Source organism: Chenopodium album, chromosome 25 (assembly GCF_948465745.1).
Source record: "Chenopodium album chromosome 25, dcCheAlbu1.1, whole genome shotgun sequence".
NCBI classification, from domain to species: domain Eukaryota; kingdom Viridiplantae; phylum Streptophyta; class Magnoliopsida; order Caryophyllales; family Amaranthaceae; genus Chenopodium; species Chenopodium album.
This window is the reverse complement of record NC_137858.1, coordinates 32,307,419-32,328,235: the sequence shown is the minus strand read 5'-3', so window position 1 is coordinate 32,328,235 and position 20,817 is coordinate 32,307,419. Positions and strand designations below refer to the sequence as shown.

General features: G+C 33.6%; 2 protein-coding genes across 2 annotated transcripts; both read right to left on the bottom strand.

Moving 5' to 3' along the window:
- Positions 1–281: 281 nt before the first annotated feature.
- On the bottom strand, positions 282–3,536 carry LOC145613215 (glutamyl-tRNA reductase 1, chloroplastic-like). Its single transcript, XM_081668277.1, has 3 exons — positions 3,168–3,536; positions 2,383–2,624; positions 282–1,750 (listed from the first exon to the last, which is right to left on the bottom strand). The coding sequence occupies exons 1-3, from the start codon at positions 3,433–3,435 to the stop codon at positions 620–622; spliced, it is 1,641 nt and encodes a 546-aa protein (XP_081524403.1). The 5' UTR covers positions 3,436–3,536; the 3' UTR covers positions 282–619.
- Positions 3,537–8,986: 5,450 nt separating this feature from the next.
- On the bottom strand, positions 8,987–19,736 carry LOC145614501 (ubiquitin-fold modifier-conjugating enzyme 1). The gene is made up of 3 exons (XM_081669557.1): positions 19,273–19,736; positions 18,869–18,930; positions 8,987–9,319 (listed from the first exon to the last, which is right to left on the bottom strand). The coding sequence occupies exons 1-3, from the start codon at positions 19,603–19,605 to the stop codon at positions 9,184–9,186; spliced, it is 531 nt and encodes a 176-aa protein (XP_081525683.1). The 5' UTR covers positions 19,606–19,736; the 3' UTR covers positions 8,987–9,183.
- Positions 19,737–20,817: the final 1,081 nt, after the last annotated feature.

Sequence of the window (20,817 nt, the reverse complement as noted above, 5' to 3'; positions counted from 1 at the left end):
AACAAAGGGGTATTATTTGTGAGATATAAAATATTCCTTTGTTGCAAATAATTGAAACCGGAGGTAGTATAATAATTCAGGACATCACCTAGGCCAATAATTAGTTGAGCATTAAATCACAAATATAAAAGGAAATTAATGCACATTGTTTTAGAGAAAAATGGATGTCCGATTGTCCACAGCACAAAGTTCAGACCTTGTATAATATGCAACCTGACTATGCATTATGTCATATATATAACATATATGTTTCTATGTTAAGAAGAATTAACAGATCAAGGTTGAGGAAATTTATAGTACTACCAAAAATAATCAGTATACATACATTAATTACAAAAATTACAATATTACAACAGAGCCGTTTTACTTGAATACATAACCAAGATGTCATCCTCATATTTCATGAATTTATGAAAGGGCCGGACACGAAGAGCATACAATTTGAAAGGGATCCGACACCAATGTTAAAAGAAGTGAGTGATAAATCAATGAATGGAAAGAAACCTTCAGGTTTCCTTCCTGTTTACATAATAATATTTCTCTTGATAAGACGAGGAAGCTCTCCCCTTATTTAGAAATGAGGGATGAAGAATTGTGGAAGAGATTTCTGCACAAGACGTTACTTCTGGATCTGCTCCACCTTGGCTCTAATTTTCTGCTCCAATACAGAGATCTCTGTCTCAAGGCTGAACATTCTGTTTAATGCATGCATATTTTCAAGTGTCTCGGTAAGAGTTCTGCTGTCGCTCCCATCACATCGAAGGTGCTGCATCGGACCATGAAGAATCTTATTCACAATTCCTCGACTCAGATCATCTACTGCTCTCCTAGTTTTCTTAGGAAGATCATCACCCATCTTTGACAAACATTTTTCGAGCTCTGCAACTCTGATTCTCTCAGCATACGCCCTCAACTTCTTGATGGTGGGGACTGTTTCCAAAGAATCCCTCCAAGCTTCAAACTGTTTGGATTCCTCTGCAATGATAGCCTGAGCTTCCATTGCTTTCCTTAGACGATCCTCCTTGTTAGCAGCCACTACTTCTTTGAGATCATCGACATTGTATACTTGTGCATTTTCAAGGTCTGAGACACATGAACCAACATTCCTTGGAACAGAAATATCAAAAAATCGCCTAACACCTCCCACTTCTGAGCCTACAGAAGGAAGAGCCTGCACATCCTCTTTCATAAATAATAAGCTCTCTGAGGCCGTGCTGGTAAAAATAACATCAGCTTCAGCAGCACAGGCAAGCATTTCAGTCAGAGGTTTGTAGATGATTTCCACATCCTGCAGTTCCTCACAAATAGCAGTAACTCTTGATTCACTTCGGTTTACAACCACCATCTTTGTGCATCCTTTTGCTACCAAGTGCTTGATCACAAGCTTACCCATTTTTCCAGCTCCAATCACCAACATTCTGGCACTAGCATGGGAAGATTCTGGAAGTTTCATCAAGGCCAACTCAACAGCAGCCGAGCTCACAGAAACTGCTCCAGCAGCAATGCTTGTCTCAGTCCTGACCCTCTTTCCAACAGTAATTGCATGCTTGAACAAACCACTGATATTCCTTCCAAATCCAACAACTCCCTGTCCAACTTTAACAACCTGTTTGACTTGAGCAAGAATCTGACCTTCTCCCAACACCAAAGAGTCTAGCCCAGCTGATACTTCAAAGATGTGCTGGGTGGCATCGCTGTTGTATAGCAAAAACCTGTGCTGGCAGATCTCAGATACAGGAACTCCACTAGTCTGCCAACAAGAAGGCTAAGGTTCATAAGTAACAAGTTCAGCAATGTTTCAACATTCAAATGCTATACACACTTTAAAAGAAAACAAACAAAAAAAGTTTCAAGAATGAAACCCAACTATCAAAAATCAGGACAAGAAACAACAAATTATAAGAGAAGACGAGAATCAAAGTACAAGACAAACTTGATTAGCTTACTGTTAATAAAAGGATAATCAACACATAATCATGTAAACTTGATCAGCAAATTACGTAAAAAGACGAAAAGGAAAGATAAATGACCACTCAAAACCAACTAAAAATCAAGTAGCTTATCAGAAAATAGTACACCAAAATTTAATTTGATTGCAGGTATACAGGCCATTAAAAATTATCTTCAGCATCAAGAATTACAATTCAAGATCACATGACAGTAATGACACTGATACTAGTTCCGTGGTAATATAGACATATAGAGACTCAGGAAACATACAGATCCAAATTACAGCTCGTCATGTTCTCCTATTCCCACAATATCCACACAAATGTCACCGCGAATAATGATAGGCAGGCTTGATACAATAATCCAAGCCATCAATAAATTAGAAACACAAAACAAATTGAGATTGACAAAAATGAGCTTCAATTAAACTACCTTAGACACCCATTCTGTGACCTCCTTAACTCCGCGATGCTGAGATAAAGCAACAACATATATCTCCATCCTATTGCATGTGCTAAGCACAGCAGCCTCCTCAATATGGTTTAAGTTGCACAACTCTTCAATTGCTCGAGGCCATTCAGCTTCTGGAACAGCAAGCTTCTCACGCATTTCAACTGGACAAGTGTGAATGCTGAGACCGATAACAACAATGCAACTCCTTTCCTTCGTATACCCTGGATGATCAAATTGTAGAAAACTCAGTCACTTTCTTCTTTCAATTAATTAAACATCAATTAAATCAATTTTCATAACACTACAATCATTAAAACAATTAACCAAAACAAATAATAGCTATAAGATTCACAAAATACTAAATTACTCTAAAAACAAAACAAAAATAAAAAAAAAAATCAGAAATTAGCTGACAAAAGCAGGACAAAACTTTAATTGTGATTACAAAAGGCGCAAATCTGGGAAGAAAAAAGAGCATTTTTGAGCAATTATGTCAACTCTTTAGCATTAATTCCAATAATTACCATAATTAGAAAGCCTACAATTGTGCACCAATTATGAAATCCAGAAAACAGGCAATAATTTAGGAAAAAAAAAATCCAAAAACTTGAATATCAAATAAATAATAAAACGAACATGATGCACTTTGCACAAAATCCAATGCGAGATGCAAAATTGACAAAAATCACGAAATCAAAACTCAATTACAAGCAGATATCAACATTCTCCAATCACGATCAAAAACACGAGGAAGAAGAACATACGATCAGCAGCAGAGGTTTTGAGCTGTTCAAGAGCAGAAATACTAGAAGACCGAACAGAATCAACCGAAGTAATCGCAACATCGGAGGAACCCTCACATCTAGGGCTAACCAACGGAAACCGCCGCTGAATACGGCGGTGACTCCGACCGGAAAAGTTGATCAACGACGGCGAATACGACGACGACGCGGCGGCGGCGGGAGAGGGGGAGGCGGCGTGAAGAAGAGTCTCCAAAGCGAAAGAGGTAGATAAACCACTTGAAACCGCCATTGGAGACCTTCAAAGGGAGGTTGAAATAGGGAGAGCTAGGAGAGAGAAAATTGGCGTGTGGAGAGGTGAAGATGTTCGTTAATGGAGGAGAGAGAAAATGTGATGAAGAAATAGTTGGGGTGGGTTATTAGAGATGGGGGGAATTGTGAATTGTGGAATTTGATTGGTTGAAGGATGACACGTTTTATCCACACGACTAGCTCTTTTGGCCCCCCAACGCCTACCCAATGCAACCAATTCTTGTAACAAAGTCAAGTTTGGCTGGTTGAATTGGGTTCTTTTATTTACTCGGGAGGAGGAAATTTCAAAGGGGGTTGTGTAATTTTTTTCATTGAGATCTATGAAAACATGTGAAATGTGGACCAAGTTGTTTAATACAGGTACTTGGTGAAATTGTGGATTTGGTGTATTGGAAAAGGTCATCTTGTATTAGTTATACTTTGACATGTGTTTGTTGTTGTAATTAGAGCCATAAATTCAGCCATTTTAGGGTTCGGGTTGGGTTCAGATTAAGTTATTATTGAGTTAGATTAATGTTGTTTAGTTGATTTATGATATTTAGTGGCTCGCAAAGAGTTGCTCTATAGCTTATGTTTGTGAAGATAAATTTTAATGGTATTTCTTTTTTGGTTTGAGTTCAAGTTAAGTTTTGATTGAATATTTGAATTATCAACAAATCTCTTCAAGTGCAAGTTATCACTAGGTTTTGGTTCCATCGTCAACTAATTTAAATTCTAATACAAAGTAAATTTGTTTCATCTTTGTTGATTTTTGATCTAGTAATAGTAGGTTGTGTCACTTTTAAAATTTTCTTTTTAATTAAGTCGAAGTTCAATTCGAGTTTGACTTAGAATTTCTAATACAATGGATGATGAGTGTAATTTGAGATCCAAACTACTTACCTTTTATGTCGAATGTAGAATGATTTCAAATAATCTTTCTCGCAAATTCAATTGCGAATTGAATTATCTTTGAGTTTGTGTCATGCTCGTAGCTAAATCTATATTAGCATTTTTATTTTACAACTTCATATCCAATAATATAATCTCTTCATCCCACATTTGGTTTTTTTTTTTTTTTCTTTGACATTGGAAAACTTATCATTGCATATATAAGACAGAATTTGTTATTGGGGTGTATAATTTTTATTGAAAAATCAAATTTAAAAGTTAGTCAAATACTAAAGATATTATTGTGAAGAAAAAAAAAAAAACCTCTAATATAAAAGATAATTGTGAAGTACAAGCATAATTTTTGTTCCACATTTTTAATAAATAATTCTAGATCCCTTGTAGTGGAACCCTAAATTTATTCTTGGATAAAGGCAAAATTCTCTCTATTTCACTACAAAAGGGGGTTTTTTTTTTTTTTTTTCTTTTTTCTTTTTTGTATTGTACAAATTGATATGATACCTCCACGTTTTTTTTTTTTTTTTCACTTTTGTAATACATGGACTTCTTCAATTCTTCCATTCAATTTGTCAACCCTGCTTGAGCGTTGAAAGCCCAAGAATTAAATTTGAGAAAAAGAACTCAAACAAGTCATGACTAACTTTTTCTTTTTATTTGAATAGAATTAATAAGAAGCATGCAACAAAAAACAGGTAATGAGCTCACATAATTACGCACTTTTTAATTAGATGCAAATGATGTAAATTTATTGTTTAGGGATTTCTTAGTACGCCGTATCTAAAATTGTTATTGACCATTAATTATTGTAATATATAAAGTCAAAACTCTATATTTAAATAGACTTCCAACTTTGATTTTTTTATTAGTACAATCAATTTTTTTATCACTTTATAGTTTATATACTCCATTCGTCCCAAAAAGAACAACCTATTTGGGTTGATTACGCTCGTATTAAGGAAGTTAAGTAAAAAGAAGTAAAAGTATATTGGAAAGATAAATTTACATGGGATTTGTAACAAAATAGAGAGAGAAAGTAATAAAATAACATGGAAAATCAAATTTTTATATGGGGAAGCTAATTTTGCACAAATATTGTAGCAAATTGGTGGGTGTTTTAATGCAAATGGGTCTTTTTTTTTGGGACAAAGTTTTGGCCAAATGGGTCGTTCTTTTTGGGACGGAGGGAGTACGTTAATAAATATTAAGCAAAGAGCAGGAAAGAGGGATGATTGACCTAGATAGTACAATTTCATGCCAACCATAACTTTGTCGAAGTTGAATGATTATAAATATTCTAGCAAATATAGAAAGGAATAATGGTTGTAATGCTCCTTAATTATTTTATCATCTCATATCATTTAATCATCTTTTGTTTCTAAAATACGTTAATATACTATTCTTTAACTTTCCATCCAAATGACTTCATAGTTTATCATATGAACAACGGAGTACATGTGTATGTTTGAAGCTATTTGCATAATAATCTAAGATCATTATAATTCTTTTTTTTTTTTTTTTTTTTTAAAAATGTAGAAGATTCTAATGGCCCGTTTGATCAATATTTAGTACTCCGTACTTAGTAACAACTAATTAATTAATAGTAATGATCAGTTTTATCCGAGTGTATCATGCACACTATACACTAATCCAATATATTACTCCATATTTAGTTTGACTTATAATAAATGTGAAAGTCAACCAAACCATTCGTCCATTCAGACCTATTAATTCATAACTACGTATCTCAAAATATTTTATACTGTATTCGCTTACTATAATTTTTTGTAAAAAATATCTCATGTCAATGTATATTCATGTCAATGCAACTCCAACATCAAACATGTCAAAATGTAAAAAACTTAAATTAATGTTGTGACGTAATGAGATAGATGCTCCATGAAGTTGGACGTGTTAATATAATAATAGACAGTGATTTGATATTCCTTCTGACGTAAAAATAACATGACCACAATATATTCAGCCAAATCTCATCAAAATGTTTAGATTCGTAAATAAAATTCCATGTATATCCAAATATCATTAATGATAGCAATTGAAGATATTAGTATAATCTATCATACAAGAAAAAAACAATGAGGTATTTTTTTAATAATACGAGTACAAGCAAAGAGATGAAAGAGATAAGGATAGGAAGAAAGAGAGTGGGGGAAATCACAAGTTTAGATTTTCTCTATTCGCCACTAATTTACTTACAAACCGTGGAGGCCAAATGTACTCACACTTTTTGATTTGGCCTTTTCCAAACTTGTGGTTCTATTCTTATTATTCTATTACTCAATACTTATACAAGATGTAGTTATGATTGCAATCCTATGAAAATGCCATATATTTTCACTTCTATGAAAAGGACATTCATATTTAGTATTTTTTTAATATATAATTAAGATAATTTTGGTTTATCTTATACTTCTTCCATTTCTAAATCGTTGCACTATTTACATTTGCATGGTCTTTGTCTCTCTAATGTACTCATTTGACTATACATGAATATTTTTAATTATGTATTGTGAAAAATTATAAAAAGTTAATACATTGAAAAGATAACAAAATCCCTTTTGACTCATTTTTTTTCTATATTATAGTAAGAATTTATCTTCTCTCAAAAAAAAAAAAAAAATAGTAAGTGTTGACACTGAAATTTTGTTAATTATTAGGTGTCAGATTTATGTAAATTAGGAGATAATATCAAAAAATATAAGATATTATCTTTAAGATCTCGTAGAATGTTTTATAGCTATCTTATTTACTACTCTACGACACTCTATATAAAGAGGGTCGTATTTAGGGTTTAATGAGGCTCAGATGGAATAAGTCACAAAGACCCCATCTCCTCCCTACTACCAAACATTGTAGGTACATAGTATGGAATAAGCCGACAAGGCCCCGTACTATAAACAAATATCAAAACCCTAACCCTTTGGAGAGAGGAATCAAGAGATCTACGAGAGTTGTAACCCCACAAATTATCAATAAAATCATTGTTCCCGTATATTTTTTACCTCAAAACGAGTAGTCATGAGGTAAAGGTAGTAAAGAGAAAATGAATGTAAAAAAGATAAGAGGAAGTGAAAACAATATGAGTGAAACATTATGTGGACTTAAGTCAAGAAATCAAAAAATTAAATTAAGAGACAAGCAATATTACTTTGTGCGGTAGTGCGAAAGAGAGAATACAATACTAACAAAGACAAGAAAAAAAAAAGACAGGAAAAAAACGTGAAGAAATAAAATAAAGACAAGTAGAGTAGCAAAGTGATGATCAACAAGAAGTCAAGAACTTAATTGATTACTAAGTTAGACCCCGTGGCATACACGGAGATTTTTAATAATTAATTTTAAATTAACATTGTATAAGTTATTTACATATGTAAATATAATGATAGATTATAAAGTAGCCTATTTGCCAAATAAATATTCTAAACTATGTATTTGACTATATACTGTATTGTGGGAGGATACATGCATACATCAAATATTTTATTTATGTAAATAAGAAACTTGTTTTATACTTAAGTTTATAGTTGACAATAAATATAAAAACGCATAAAATCTTTTATTTATGTATAAAATTTGTTTTTTATATGGATTTTTAATTTATTTTTTTAAAAAAATATAAGGGACATTCCAGGAAATGACACGTGTCATTGCTGATGTGTCTTTTATTATATAGTATTGATTGATAGTCATTATACAACAAACTCTTAGCAACAAGTGTTTTGATTTTAGCAATAAAGATGTTCTAGTTTAACCCAAGTCTTGGGTTTGAAACTTAGAAACACAGCAACACATTGGGTGATTATTCTCCCAAACTTGAACCCAACTCGCCTGAAATCTCGAATTATTTTGGGTGTAGAAGCCTCTGATCATGACTGAAAAAAAAAATAAATAAATAAAAAATAAAATCACAAGCTCTAAAAAATTAAAAATTAAAAAGAAAAAAAAAATCATCCAGCGTATAATTTCCCGGCGAGAAGAGAAACTAACAAAGCATAATCCATCTAGAAAGAGTCGGATGAACTTCATACCTAAAAAGCAAATTAAAAGATCTACATGCAAGCAGAAATCAAAATAATACTTTCACATCATTGTAGTAAAGCTAAGGTTTTTTGATATTCTAAGCTAACTACGACCAGTATAATTGTGTTTGAACAGCTGCAAACCACCTGCATTTCCTGCAAAAATAGTTCAGCGACCATTACTGCAATCACAACAGCATCCAGATTTAAAACTATGCATTAAATCCCCGACCCATCACCCATTATTAAATAGAAAGGTGACTTTAAGTAAGTGCAGCAACTCCTGCTCTACTACTAGTCTTTCCAAACAACCAATGTCAATTACTGACAACCACTTGATCAGTCGACTACCCACAAACTCGTAACTTGAACAAATTGGTAACAGCAAAACCACTCCAAGATATACTATATAAAGGCCCCCCATTCCATCGTACCCATGAAAGGGCTTTATAGTCTAATCAAAAGAAAGAAAGAAAGAAAGAAAGAAAAAAAAAAAAAAAAACCCTTTAAAGCTTCAGAAGCTCTCACACAAAACACAATTACAGATTTCACAGCTGTGAATCAAGGGGAGGTGAGGCAGTATAGACATACATTATCACTGTGTCAGCGAAAAATAAATAAATATCTCTGCATTAATTGCAAAAATCTAAACAAATTGGTTCTGCATTGCGACAATCCGAGTATAGTTTAGCTCCTCAAATTAATCTAAATTAAACAAATATAAACAGTATCCTGATACTTCTGCATTCCACTACCTATGGAGGTCAGCCAAACCCCTTTTGTAGTTGGGAGTTGAGTAGCTAACTGTTGTCGCTGGAAGAGGCAGCAACATCATCCTTGTGCTTGATCATACCAGAATCAACAAGAATGGGAATCTCCGCAGCAAGCCATGGAGCAAGGCCCAAACATAGAGCATGCGCTATACCAAACCGGGGGCTGAAGATGCAAAAATCCAAAGTAAATTGACAGTAGAAAGGATGTACACATTGTACAGTGGAAAAAATAAAAGAAGGTTTAAGCAGGGTTTCAAAACAAATAATTTAGAACAAAATCCATTCAAAGACTAGCAATTGCAGCATCCATGAAATACTAGCCTGGGGGATGCATCAATTTTACCTAATACGGAGTAAATAAGAAGCAAAGCATGAACGAAGCTACAAGTAAAGCAAATTCCGAACATCTCAAAGAATAGGGATGAATTTTATAGCTTGCTTATTAGACAATCCCAACCGTTAAAAACACACTAAATTTTCACCAAACACACACACACACACTAAATGCATCTATTACCAACGATGCACAATAATATGGGCAGGATAACCAAGTATATACAGAAAACAGCAAAAGAAACAAAAGCTATTCAGGGCAAAAGAAATCACAAACTAACAAATAACTAATTCAGCAATATCAAGAGGTGGGAATAACACAAAGGCCCCCATTATATCACAAGTGTAGGATGATGGTACTCTAGAGCCTATTCAACAAGTTAAACCATTAGTTACCCCAGTCTTAGAGGAAGGAGAGCTTATGCAAGCATCTCCACATCTTTTAAGTTAGAGTTGCACTTAATATTCCTAATAATGATGACCCTTAATTATATCAAATGAGGCTTGGGTTACACCCTCTCCCTATATAACAAGTAGAGGATGACATGGAAGAAGATGAGCCAAATTTTGCCACTGAATTCTACATGGATCATGCTTTGGAAGAAAATAATAATTATGGCTGTGCAGGCCTCTACTTCAATGAGAATGATTACATAAAAGAGAAGGATGTTTAATTATAATGTTGATTATTAGATGGATAGCTCATATTTTAGTTCTCAAAAAAGGAAGCAATAATTTGTAAATTAGTTACCATCAGTTTATTTTTATAGGTGAAAGTAATTTAATTTGTTTAATAGTTTATTTTCTAGGATGTGTTAGAAGGAATAAAGATTATTTATTTTATATTGGGGTTTTAGATAACAACAAATGAAATTTTATTTTATTTCAATCAAGTGTGGTACACAATTAATTTAATTGCAAAATTAAATGCTATGTGCTTAGAATTATCAAATTCTTTTATCAATAGTAATATAAACATTGCAAAGTGACACTTAATTCAATTAAGTGGAGCAAGCCACTCTCTGTCTGTGATGTAGATATTTTTCTTGCATGCTTACCATCTTAAAGGACTTTGTTTAAGGTCAAATCAGAAATGGCAAGACGAATTGCAGGAAGTTCTATGAGTGGGGATTGCAGAAATGAAGGAAGTGTTATATTGGTCAAAGTTCTTACTCCCTCCGTCTTCCTGAGTTCTACAACTTACTACTTAGTTACAAGTTACGCAAACCAAGAAAATGTGGAAATAGAAACCATGCGTGTGGGTACTTTTTCCTGAGAGAGGAGGGAGATAAAGAGTAAGGGATTTATTAAATACAATTAGACCCCACAAAGTGGAGTAAGATTAAAAAAAAATGGAGTTGTCATAAAAGGAATAAAATAAAAGTGAGTAGAACTTAGGAAAACGAATGAAAACCGAAAGTGAGTAGAAATTAGGAAAATGGAGAGAATATGAATTTAGACGAAGATCTTTATATAGCAACTAGTCAATCCATTCCTAAGAGCTCTAGTGGTTGAGTTATACTTGCAATAAGCTAAAATTGAGTGTAATGTGCAAAGTTACCATAAGAAGCACTTTTGGTAAAACTGTGTCATATAGGAAATTGAAAGCACGAAATGGATTGAAAATCATAAGTGTAAGGAGTGCTAACCTTGTACAAAAAGGAAACCCTTTGTACTTTTGTTAATTACAAAGATTAGGAGAAAATGATGAATTGAGTATTCAGGGCATTCAAGTTACAAAAGAGTTTAAGGATGTTTTTCTTAACACAATTATAAAGTTGTCACAGTGGTGGAATTCACTATACCTAAAATTGGACCTATTGATTGTGACTTCTAGAGATGAGTTGAAAATTCAATTGCAAAATAACGGGTATATATAACTTGCACTTAGGAAACACCTATGTTATTTGTTAGGGAAAAAAGAGAAAAAAAATAGTAGCATGAGACTGCGCATTGATTATATGAAATTAAATAATATTACTACCTAAAAATAAGTATCCCTTACCAAAGTTTGATGATATATTCGACCAATTGAGAGGAGCTTGTAGAAACTATAAAGGGAGAAGGGAAAGAATTACAAAACTAACTTGTATTCATCAATTCAATTAAAACTAAGTACAACAAAAGCCCTTATATAGGCATAACAAATTAAGGAATAGCATGACCCATATTCCCACGTCTAACTTTAATAAAGCAAAGCTAATTAACCCACTAACTCCACTTAACTCCACATATTCAGAAAACTACTTTACAACTAACAAAACATGTTCCTATCCTAAATTATAGCAACTACTTTGAATCAATCCAACATTCCCCCTTGATTCAAACTCTCATACACTCGACTAAACTTTGCTATTGACTCCAACACTCCGTATTGCAATGGACTTCAACTTGAATTCGACATATTTTGATCTCATCAACACGAACACTTAACCGCATACTCGACTATGTGATGCACATCTCATCACCTACTCATACTTTGTTGATGCTTATTATCACCAACACGATATCCTCGGAGCACTTCTCTCCGCACAACCAAGCCTCGACATTTTTTATTGATGCACTTCTCATCAATTTCTCGATCTTGTTGATGCACATTATCATCAACTTACATTCAATAGAGCACATCTCTCAATTAACTCAATTTGACATTGTCCTCCAATTGACCATGTCACCTTGCATTATACCAAAAACATTTGGTATTATCTTGGAAACCGTCTCTGCGTTGATTACGACTTCCACACCCGTAAACAATTTTGCCCTCTTTATCACAAGATTAAAATCCTTTTTCATGGGCTAAAAGGGAACCCATCAACACAACAAACCAACCATTACTAACATGGTCAAACACAAACACGCTCACTATCAAAAAAAAATTCACTCGTTTTTTTTTTTTATTTTGCTCACAAACAACGAAATCAAGCTGCGTTGCTTGAATCCAAACTCAAAAATATTTTATTTTTAATACTCACAAACACGCTCACTATCTTCTCCCTCTTTTTTTTTCATCTCTTTCCCTTCCCTTTTCCCCGGATCTAACCTGAATCTCTTGATACCATGTAGAAACTATAAAGGGAGAAGGGAAAGAATTACAAAACTAACTTGTATTCATCAATTCAATTAAAACTAAGTACAATAAAAGCCCTTATATAGGCATAACAAATTAAGGAATAGCATGACCCATATTCCCACGTCTAACTTTAATAAAGCAAAGCTAATTAACCCACTAACTCCACTTAACTCCACATATTCAGAAAACTACTTTACAACTAACAAAACATGTTCCTATCCTAAATTATAGCAACTACTTTGAATCAATCCAACAGAGCTTTTGAAAAATTAATCTAAAATATGAATTTAGCTTTGCTATTGCAAAAATGAGCATTATGAAAAATGAATTTAGGTCAAAATAAAGTCACTATGTGTTCATAATGATGTAGTTTAAAAAAACAAATGCGATTACATCATCCCTAAGTTGAATCGTATGTTTCACCCCAGATGAATCGCATGTTTCACGGTTTCACCCTAAGATGAATTTGTGGTTGTCTTATTTGACAATAACTTGTTGTCTCGATAGGAAAAAAAAAAAAAAAAAAAAAAGGAATTTGATAGTTGTATTGACTAAACAAACATAACGTAAGTTGTATGCTAGATTCTCGAAGTATGACTTGATAATTCTTCACTTACAAGGATTTGAATATAGTTGATACAGGATAACGATTTGGATAACATATAGCTCGAGGGTAAGGAATGTATAATTGTGATCCGCTTAGTCAGAAGATCACCCACGAGGCAAAGAACATAGTGACTAGTGATAAATTCTACAATGATTGAGTGGTTCACCTTGGAAGTAGTAAATAGTGGTGGTTGGTGTTGGAGAATAAGAAAGCAAAACAAATATAATTGACGTTGGAATTAAACAGCTACCACATTCTCATATAGATGAATTATAGGTGCCTCTTAAATAGGCAAATCCTAGAGTAAAGTTGTGCTTAGTGCATGGCTAACTACATGCCTCTTTTAAGTGCACCAAGATTATAATTGAAAAAAACTAATTTGACTAAGCCAACAACTCTACCTAGAATAAAGCTAACATAATAAGCTAATTTGAAGCACAACTAACTTCACTACACCTCTTTGCTTTAAAGCTCAATAATATTGAATTACATCTCTTTAACTTTGCAATGCACGTCTCACCACCTTTAAGTTTTGCTTGTCGATTCACATCTCACCAACATACTCTTCAGATTTTGGAGCACTTCTCTCCATGGTGCACAATCACCCGCCATTCTTGCAGATTTTTTTTCACTGCTGCTTGTGTCATAGCTTCTTTCTTATCACTTTGAAACTAACAATTCCTAGTCATATGACCAAATTTTTAACATTTGAAGCATCTTGGCTTTCCCTTATGCCAACAATATTTTTCCATATGATCGAACTTTTGATAATTGACGCATTTTACTTTACATCTTTTCCCATTTTAGAATGAAGAGTTAGCTAGTAAAGCTCCCTCTATTGTTTCTAGGGTTGAGTAAAACTATCCGAAAATCCGATCAGTATTCGATCCGAATATTATGGACAACTAATCCGAAATTGATTTTGGATCGGATATCCGATCCGAAAAATCGGATAACGGATCGGATATCGAATATCAAAATATTGAATTTCACATATCTGAAAATCGGATATCGGATATCAAATATTGGATATTGATCCGAAATACCCAAATACCCCTAAAGGCCCAAATACCCTAACCAACAAACCCAAAATCAAAACCCCTGAATCCCACCGCCCCTCTCTCTCCTCTCGTTCTGTAATTTATCCTCACCGCCCCTCTCTCTCTCCTCTTTCATCCTCCTCTTAGATCTCTCAAGGACTACAACCCCAGTACCCCACCACCCCTCTTTATCTTCTCTTTCATCCTCTTCTCCTCCTTCTACAACCCACTGCACCACCAGCTTCCCTTATCTCCTTCGATCCTCACGACTCCTTTACTAGCAACCCACACAGCAGCACCCTCCTCCAACCATCGTCATCAATAACCACAACAACCGCAATAACAGCCGTAACCGTACGGGTCATGCTCCCTCGAGCTTCTAACCCGCAACACCGACGACGACCCTCATTTCAACTTCATTTCAATGACATTTAATATTTCTTTGTTTTGTATTTAGATTTGTGTTAAAAAAAATTGTTTTATAATTGGTTTGTGTATAATTTCTTTGTTTTTTGTATTTTTTAAGTTGTTAGTTTGTTTGATCTTCTTGATTTTTTTTTCTTTTTTTTAGAACAGTTGCAATAAATTATTTATTTTTAGAGAATTGTTGCAGAATTGATTTAATTCACCTTTTAAAAAAAATTTACCATAAAATAATTATTTATATAATATAATATTATTAAAAGGTCGGATATTGGATATCTGAGCTATCCAATCTGAAATTTTCAGATAATCTGAAAACTTTTGGATCGGATACGGTTATCAAATATAGGAAATTTACCATAAAATAATTATTTATATAATATAATATTATTAAAAGGTCGGATATTGGATATCTGAGCTATCCAATCTGAAATTTTCAGATAATCTGAAAACTTTTGGATCAGATACGGTTATCAAATATAGGAAATTTACCATAAAATAATTATTTATATAATATAATATTATTAAAAGGTCGGATATTGGATATCTGAGCTATCCAATCTGAAATTTCAGATAATCTGAAAACTTTTGGATCGGATACGGTTATCAAATATAGGAAATTTTGGATATGGATATCCGAACCAAAACCTAATTTCGGATCAGATCCGATCCATGCTCACCCCTAATTGTTTCTCCATTTTCTTCCTCTTTCATTGACCCCTCTGGTCTACAACACTAAGGGCATTCTATAACTCTACTAGGGTTAATTTGAATAGATCTTTGGAGTCTTCAAATGAAGAAATTTTACTTATTTTTTCGGGAACGCTCACCAAGATCTTATCAACCACTTTCTCACTAGAAATCACATATAAGTAATCACATATTCTTCCATACTTTGCTTCTCAAATTCTCGTTTGAGGTTCAATGCATTAACTTTGTTGGAGCATTGCCCAAAAACTCTTCCTTCGACATGTCCCATACCTCCTTTGGTGACTCGCAAATCATGATACTTCTAAGATTCCTCCTAGTCATGCCGAATGAATACATGAAAGGGCCTTTGCTTTTCTAGTTGTTTCTTCTTCTTCATTTTTTTTTTATTTGGGCTATTGTTAGCTTTTGGGGAAAGGTTTTGGCTCAACATCACACTCAATTGCTTCCCAAAAACTCATAGCTTTCAAATATGATATCATTGGGGATTAAGGAAGCAAAACATATACAATTTGACATTGGTTTGGTTGGAATTAAACCGCTACTACATTCTCACATTAAGAAATTAAAGGTGCCTCTTAAATAGGCAACAAAAATGATAAAATATTCCTGAAAAAAAGTAACTAAATCCTAGAGTGGAGTTGTCATTAATGTGTGACTTAGTGCATGCCTCACTAAGTACTCCACAATCTTAAATTGAAAACAATCTAATTTGACTAAGCCAACAACTCTAACTAGAATTAAACTAACACACTAAGCTACTTTGAAGCACAACTAACTTTATCAGCTGGAGTCCTGTATATAAATGCATAAATAATTACACTCGCTATTTTTTAGGAGATTTGAATGAGCAAGGAGGCGAGGAATTCAACAAAATTAGAGACATGATTGTTCTAGGGGAAGATATGAACCTCAAAGTTCATGAAGACAAATTTAAGATATAAGTAAAATTGGTAAAAAATAATAATAATAAGGAAATTTTGACTTTTATCACCTCCAAAATACGGCTTATTTGTTTTTACCACCCACATAATAAAAAAAAAGTTTTATTTTACCAATACATAATAAAATAAAAATTAGCTTTTACCACAAATCACCTCCGACTAATGGATTCCGTCCATAAATTTGTAAGTGGGGCCTACCATATACACCTGTCAACATATTATTGGGTAAATTTTATTAAAAAGTAATAAAAATTAAAAAAACAAAAAAATTAAAAAATTAAAATAAAAACAATTTAGAAAAACCAACCATCAACCGGCGACACCAGGCTAGCTACCAGCCCACCACCGGACCTACTAATAGCCCCACCGTCACTTCGCTAGCAGCCACCGCACCACCCACCACCAATTCGCCACAATGCAGCCACCGCACCGCACAATGCTCCAGCCACCACCACCGAATTTTGACCTCCTTTCCTCCAAATTCTGACCTCAAAACCCTAGCCACCGAATTCCGACCACCCATAAAGCCCTTTCCTAATTCCGACCACTCTTAAAACCCTAGCCACCACAAAATTTTGCACTCCTAAAACCCTTGCCACCACCTAATTCCGACCACCTCCCAGGCCACACCAAATTCCGACCCCACCTTAGCCCCACACGAATTCCGACCTTCCGGGGTAAGTTGATTTCGTTCTCGGTTGATTGACATGGAAGATCGCAGAAGAGGAAGAGGAAACATCAAAATGGTGGGCCCTACTAACGGATTCATGGACGGAATTCGTTAGTTGGCGGTAAAATCGAATTTTTGGAAATTTTGTTGGTGGTAAATTAAAAGTTTTTTTTTTTATGTAGGTGGTAAAAGCAAATAAGTCGTTTTTTAGAGGTGGTAAAAGTTAAAATTTCCTAATAATAAATAAATAAATAAGGTGATGATTTAAAACAAAGAGTGATAGAGTATGGCCACAATACCAGATTATCGGGAAGTGACACACTATATTAAGATCTCAAAAAGGTGGTTGGAGGCCAAAAATAAAGCATGATATTGTTAAATTAAAGTGTGTACATGACAGAAGGCAACCAAAAGGAAAAGTGCAAGTGTGCAACCATTAAATGTATTCGAGTGGAAATGGAATTCTACATCAACGAATTTTTGATATGATTTCCAATAATTAAAAATGAAATTATCACATTTGGGCTATAGTTGATAGAGTAACCAAAATTACAAGGTATATCATAAGAGATTATTTAGAAGATGGAACAACTAGCATAGGTTTAAGTGAAGAACTATTGTGTCTAATAGTGACTTGAGATTCATTAACTTTTGAAATTTATTTAAAAGAGCAACAGGAACCAAATTGTAGATGCTTATTGTCTTTTATCTCGCACCAAATTGTCAAAACAAGCATACTATATAGATTTTATAAGATATGCTAAAATCCGATGTATTGGAATTTCAAGGATCATGAAAGATTTCCTTGATTTCATTGAATTCTTGACAACAAAGCAAACATGCAAGTATTGGTATGGTACCTGTAAAAGCCTTGAATCAAAGTGCCATATACCCTTTTATGTTGATTAGATACTAGTGAGAATGTATAATGGCCATAGATTAATCTAAGAAACCATTACAAAGCTTTGGAAGATAAGAATAAATTTACTCCACATTAAGAAAAGAGTTATGCGAACTTGAAACATGGAGATGGAGAGGACGTGTAGCAAGTCGATGATACAATTTTATTAATGTTCAGCCCCTGAATGAAGTAATGAAATTCAGGAAGAAAGAAAATTAAGCCCATGTTTTATAGGTCATTATGAGATTTTGAAAGATAATAGGCAAAGTACCCTATCAACTAGCATTATCTACAGAGTTAAGTCAAGTTCATGACGTCTTTCATATCTCACAACTTAAAAAGTACATTCCTAATAAATCTCTATTGCAACCTGAATCGATAGGTCGGTAAGTCATTTGCCTAATACACGGAAACCCGTTAAGATTTCGGCACAAAGGTTCCTAGTACTCACAATAAGGATGTGCAAACATTGTAAGTTTATGGTCAAACCAATTGACCAAAAAGGCCTCTTAGGAGGCCAAAGATGGCCTGAGAAAGAATTATCATGAACTTTTAGTGAGATGAGTTACAAGGATGTAACTTTATTTATAAAGAGGTAGAAAGTGAGCCGATTTCATCATTTAGTTATGCACTTTTAGCACAAAGTGAAGTTAAACAGAGCAAAAAGTAGGGCAAAACAAGTTATTTCACAGCAAGTTTAGAGCAAAGATGCAAGTTTATAAAACAGATGGTTGAGAGTTGAGACCTAGTCCACATCAACTAAACTTCAATTAAGCTAACTAAATGAATAGTAACCAATCATAATTCATGTCATGAAACTTATTTTTCAGCCAATCAAGTAAACTAATTGCAAGTTTCTACACAAAAGTAGTATGATTCCAACCAATTGGGATACAAAAAGGGATATAATTAAAATGCAAGCAGTTAATTCAGCTTTTAACTTTCAACTAAAAGGTAAATTCAGAGATCACAAACAAAACACAAACAGCTGAGGAAATTAGAGTAGATAATAGTACCAATTTTTGGCCCAAAGCGGCTTGAAATGCACAGTCAAGCAAATCTTCCCTCCTCTATACATCTACAAGATTCAGCAATTCAACACCCATCAGACAATAACAAAGGGAAATAAGAGAAAATCCTTACATTCTAATATGTTCACAATCAATTAGCTATAAATCCATCAAACACCCATCAAAACAACAAAAACAAAAAGGAAGGAGAGAAAAACCCAATATTAAACATGATCAAAATCAAAAACCCAAATTTAAAAAGTTCACAATCAAATCCCTAAAAATCCATCAAATTACCCATTAATTCACAAACATAATTGAACATGATCAAAATCAAAAACTCAAAATCCAACACATACCCAAATCAATTCCGACCAAATCAAAAAAAGGGTAGACAAAAAAAATCTAACCTTGTGAGTCTTTCCATCGAGTTCAGGAAGTTCAAGCTCGGGAGCAGTAGCAGGGTAAGTGACAGGAATATCAAATTGAAGATCAAATTCAAACTTGAGAAGATTATGAACATACCAACACTTGCCAACCCAGCGAGTACCTTCAGGATTAGCGGCAGAAATTCGAAACCAATCGTTGTCATTGGCTTTGTTCATGGAAGTGTAGGCGATCAACGCCTTGTATTCCTCCTTAAGACGCTGTGTCCAAGCAGCGCCGTCGCGAGGACCGGCTTTAGTGGTGAGAAGTGGGATTTTAGTGAGGGTTGATTTGGTGGTGGTGTCCCATTGCTCCATTGTTGATCAAGATCAAATTGGCCTCGCTACTCTGTAAAACCAAACCCCCTTCTTTGTTTCTCCAAAGATGATGTGAGTTAAATTGTTTCGATGGGAATACTTCTTGCGTTTTTTAGCAGCATTTTTTTTGACCAAAATGTCAAAGCATTTTTTTTCACAAACTTTTATAATCGGGTTTTGATAAGTGTTACAGTTTAACTAAACATACATGTTATTATGTCAAGACACGACTTTACCCATTCATTTAGGATTTATTTGGCATTGTTTTTTGTTTTTGGTTTTCGGTTTCTTTATTAAAAAAAAAAAAAAGAAATAGGTGTTTTCACTTTTTTATTGTCAGTTTTTTATATAATCATGATTTTTATAATTTTGACTATTTTTTGATTCATATATAGCATATATCATATGGTTTTGAAAAATAAAAAACCAAATGTGACGTCATGTGAGCCTCACTAACTAGTAACTACCTTATCACCCTTTTCCCCTCCCTTCTTTCTCTCTCAAATTCTCATTCCTCTATATTGTAGTTCTCTCAAAATTGGTAAAAAACTCCAATTCATGAAATATTAACATGAATATGTAATTTAATTTGAAGTTTTTCCCCAAGTTTGAGAGGAATACAATATAGAGGAATGAGAATTTGAGAGAGAAAGAAAGAAAGAGAGGAAAATAGGACGAGAAGATAGTTAGTGGACCCCACATGACATCACACTTCAATTCAGAGCCAAATAGTGGAAAGTTTTGATGTTTTAAAAAATAGGAGGTGATAAGAAAAACAAAAAACATTGTAGGTGATAATTGCTTAAATAGCAACAATATAGGTGGCAATTGTCAAATTTTCCTAATATAGAGGTTACTTTATATTTAAGGGTTATTCAGTAAGTGTAAGGAGTGACTATGTAAGTGTAATAATAAGTTAAGTACAATATTGGGGGTCTAAGTTTTTAAGTTTTTCAACTTTTGGGACATTTTTTTTTTTAATTATCTTTTGGGACCTAACAATCCTTAACTCACCTTTAACTCACTTGAGTCCCTTCATCAAGGGTCAAAATCCTCTATCCCACTATTGTGTCCCATTCTATATCTCATTTTGATTGGTCCACGTCATTTCAAATATCAATATTCTTTATTTAATTTTTAAAAGCAAATGAAATTAAATAAATTTTTACATAATTTATATTCTAGTCTGTATCTCTCTCTTATTTATCCTTT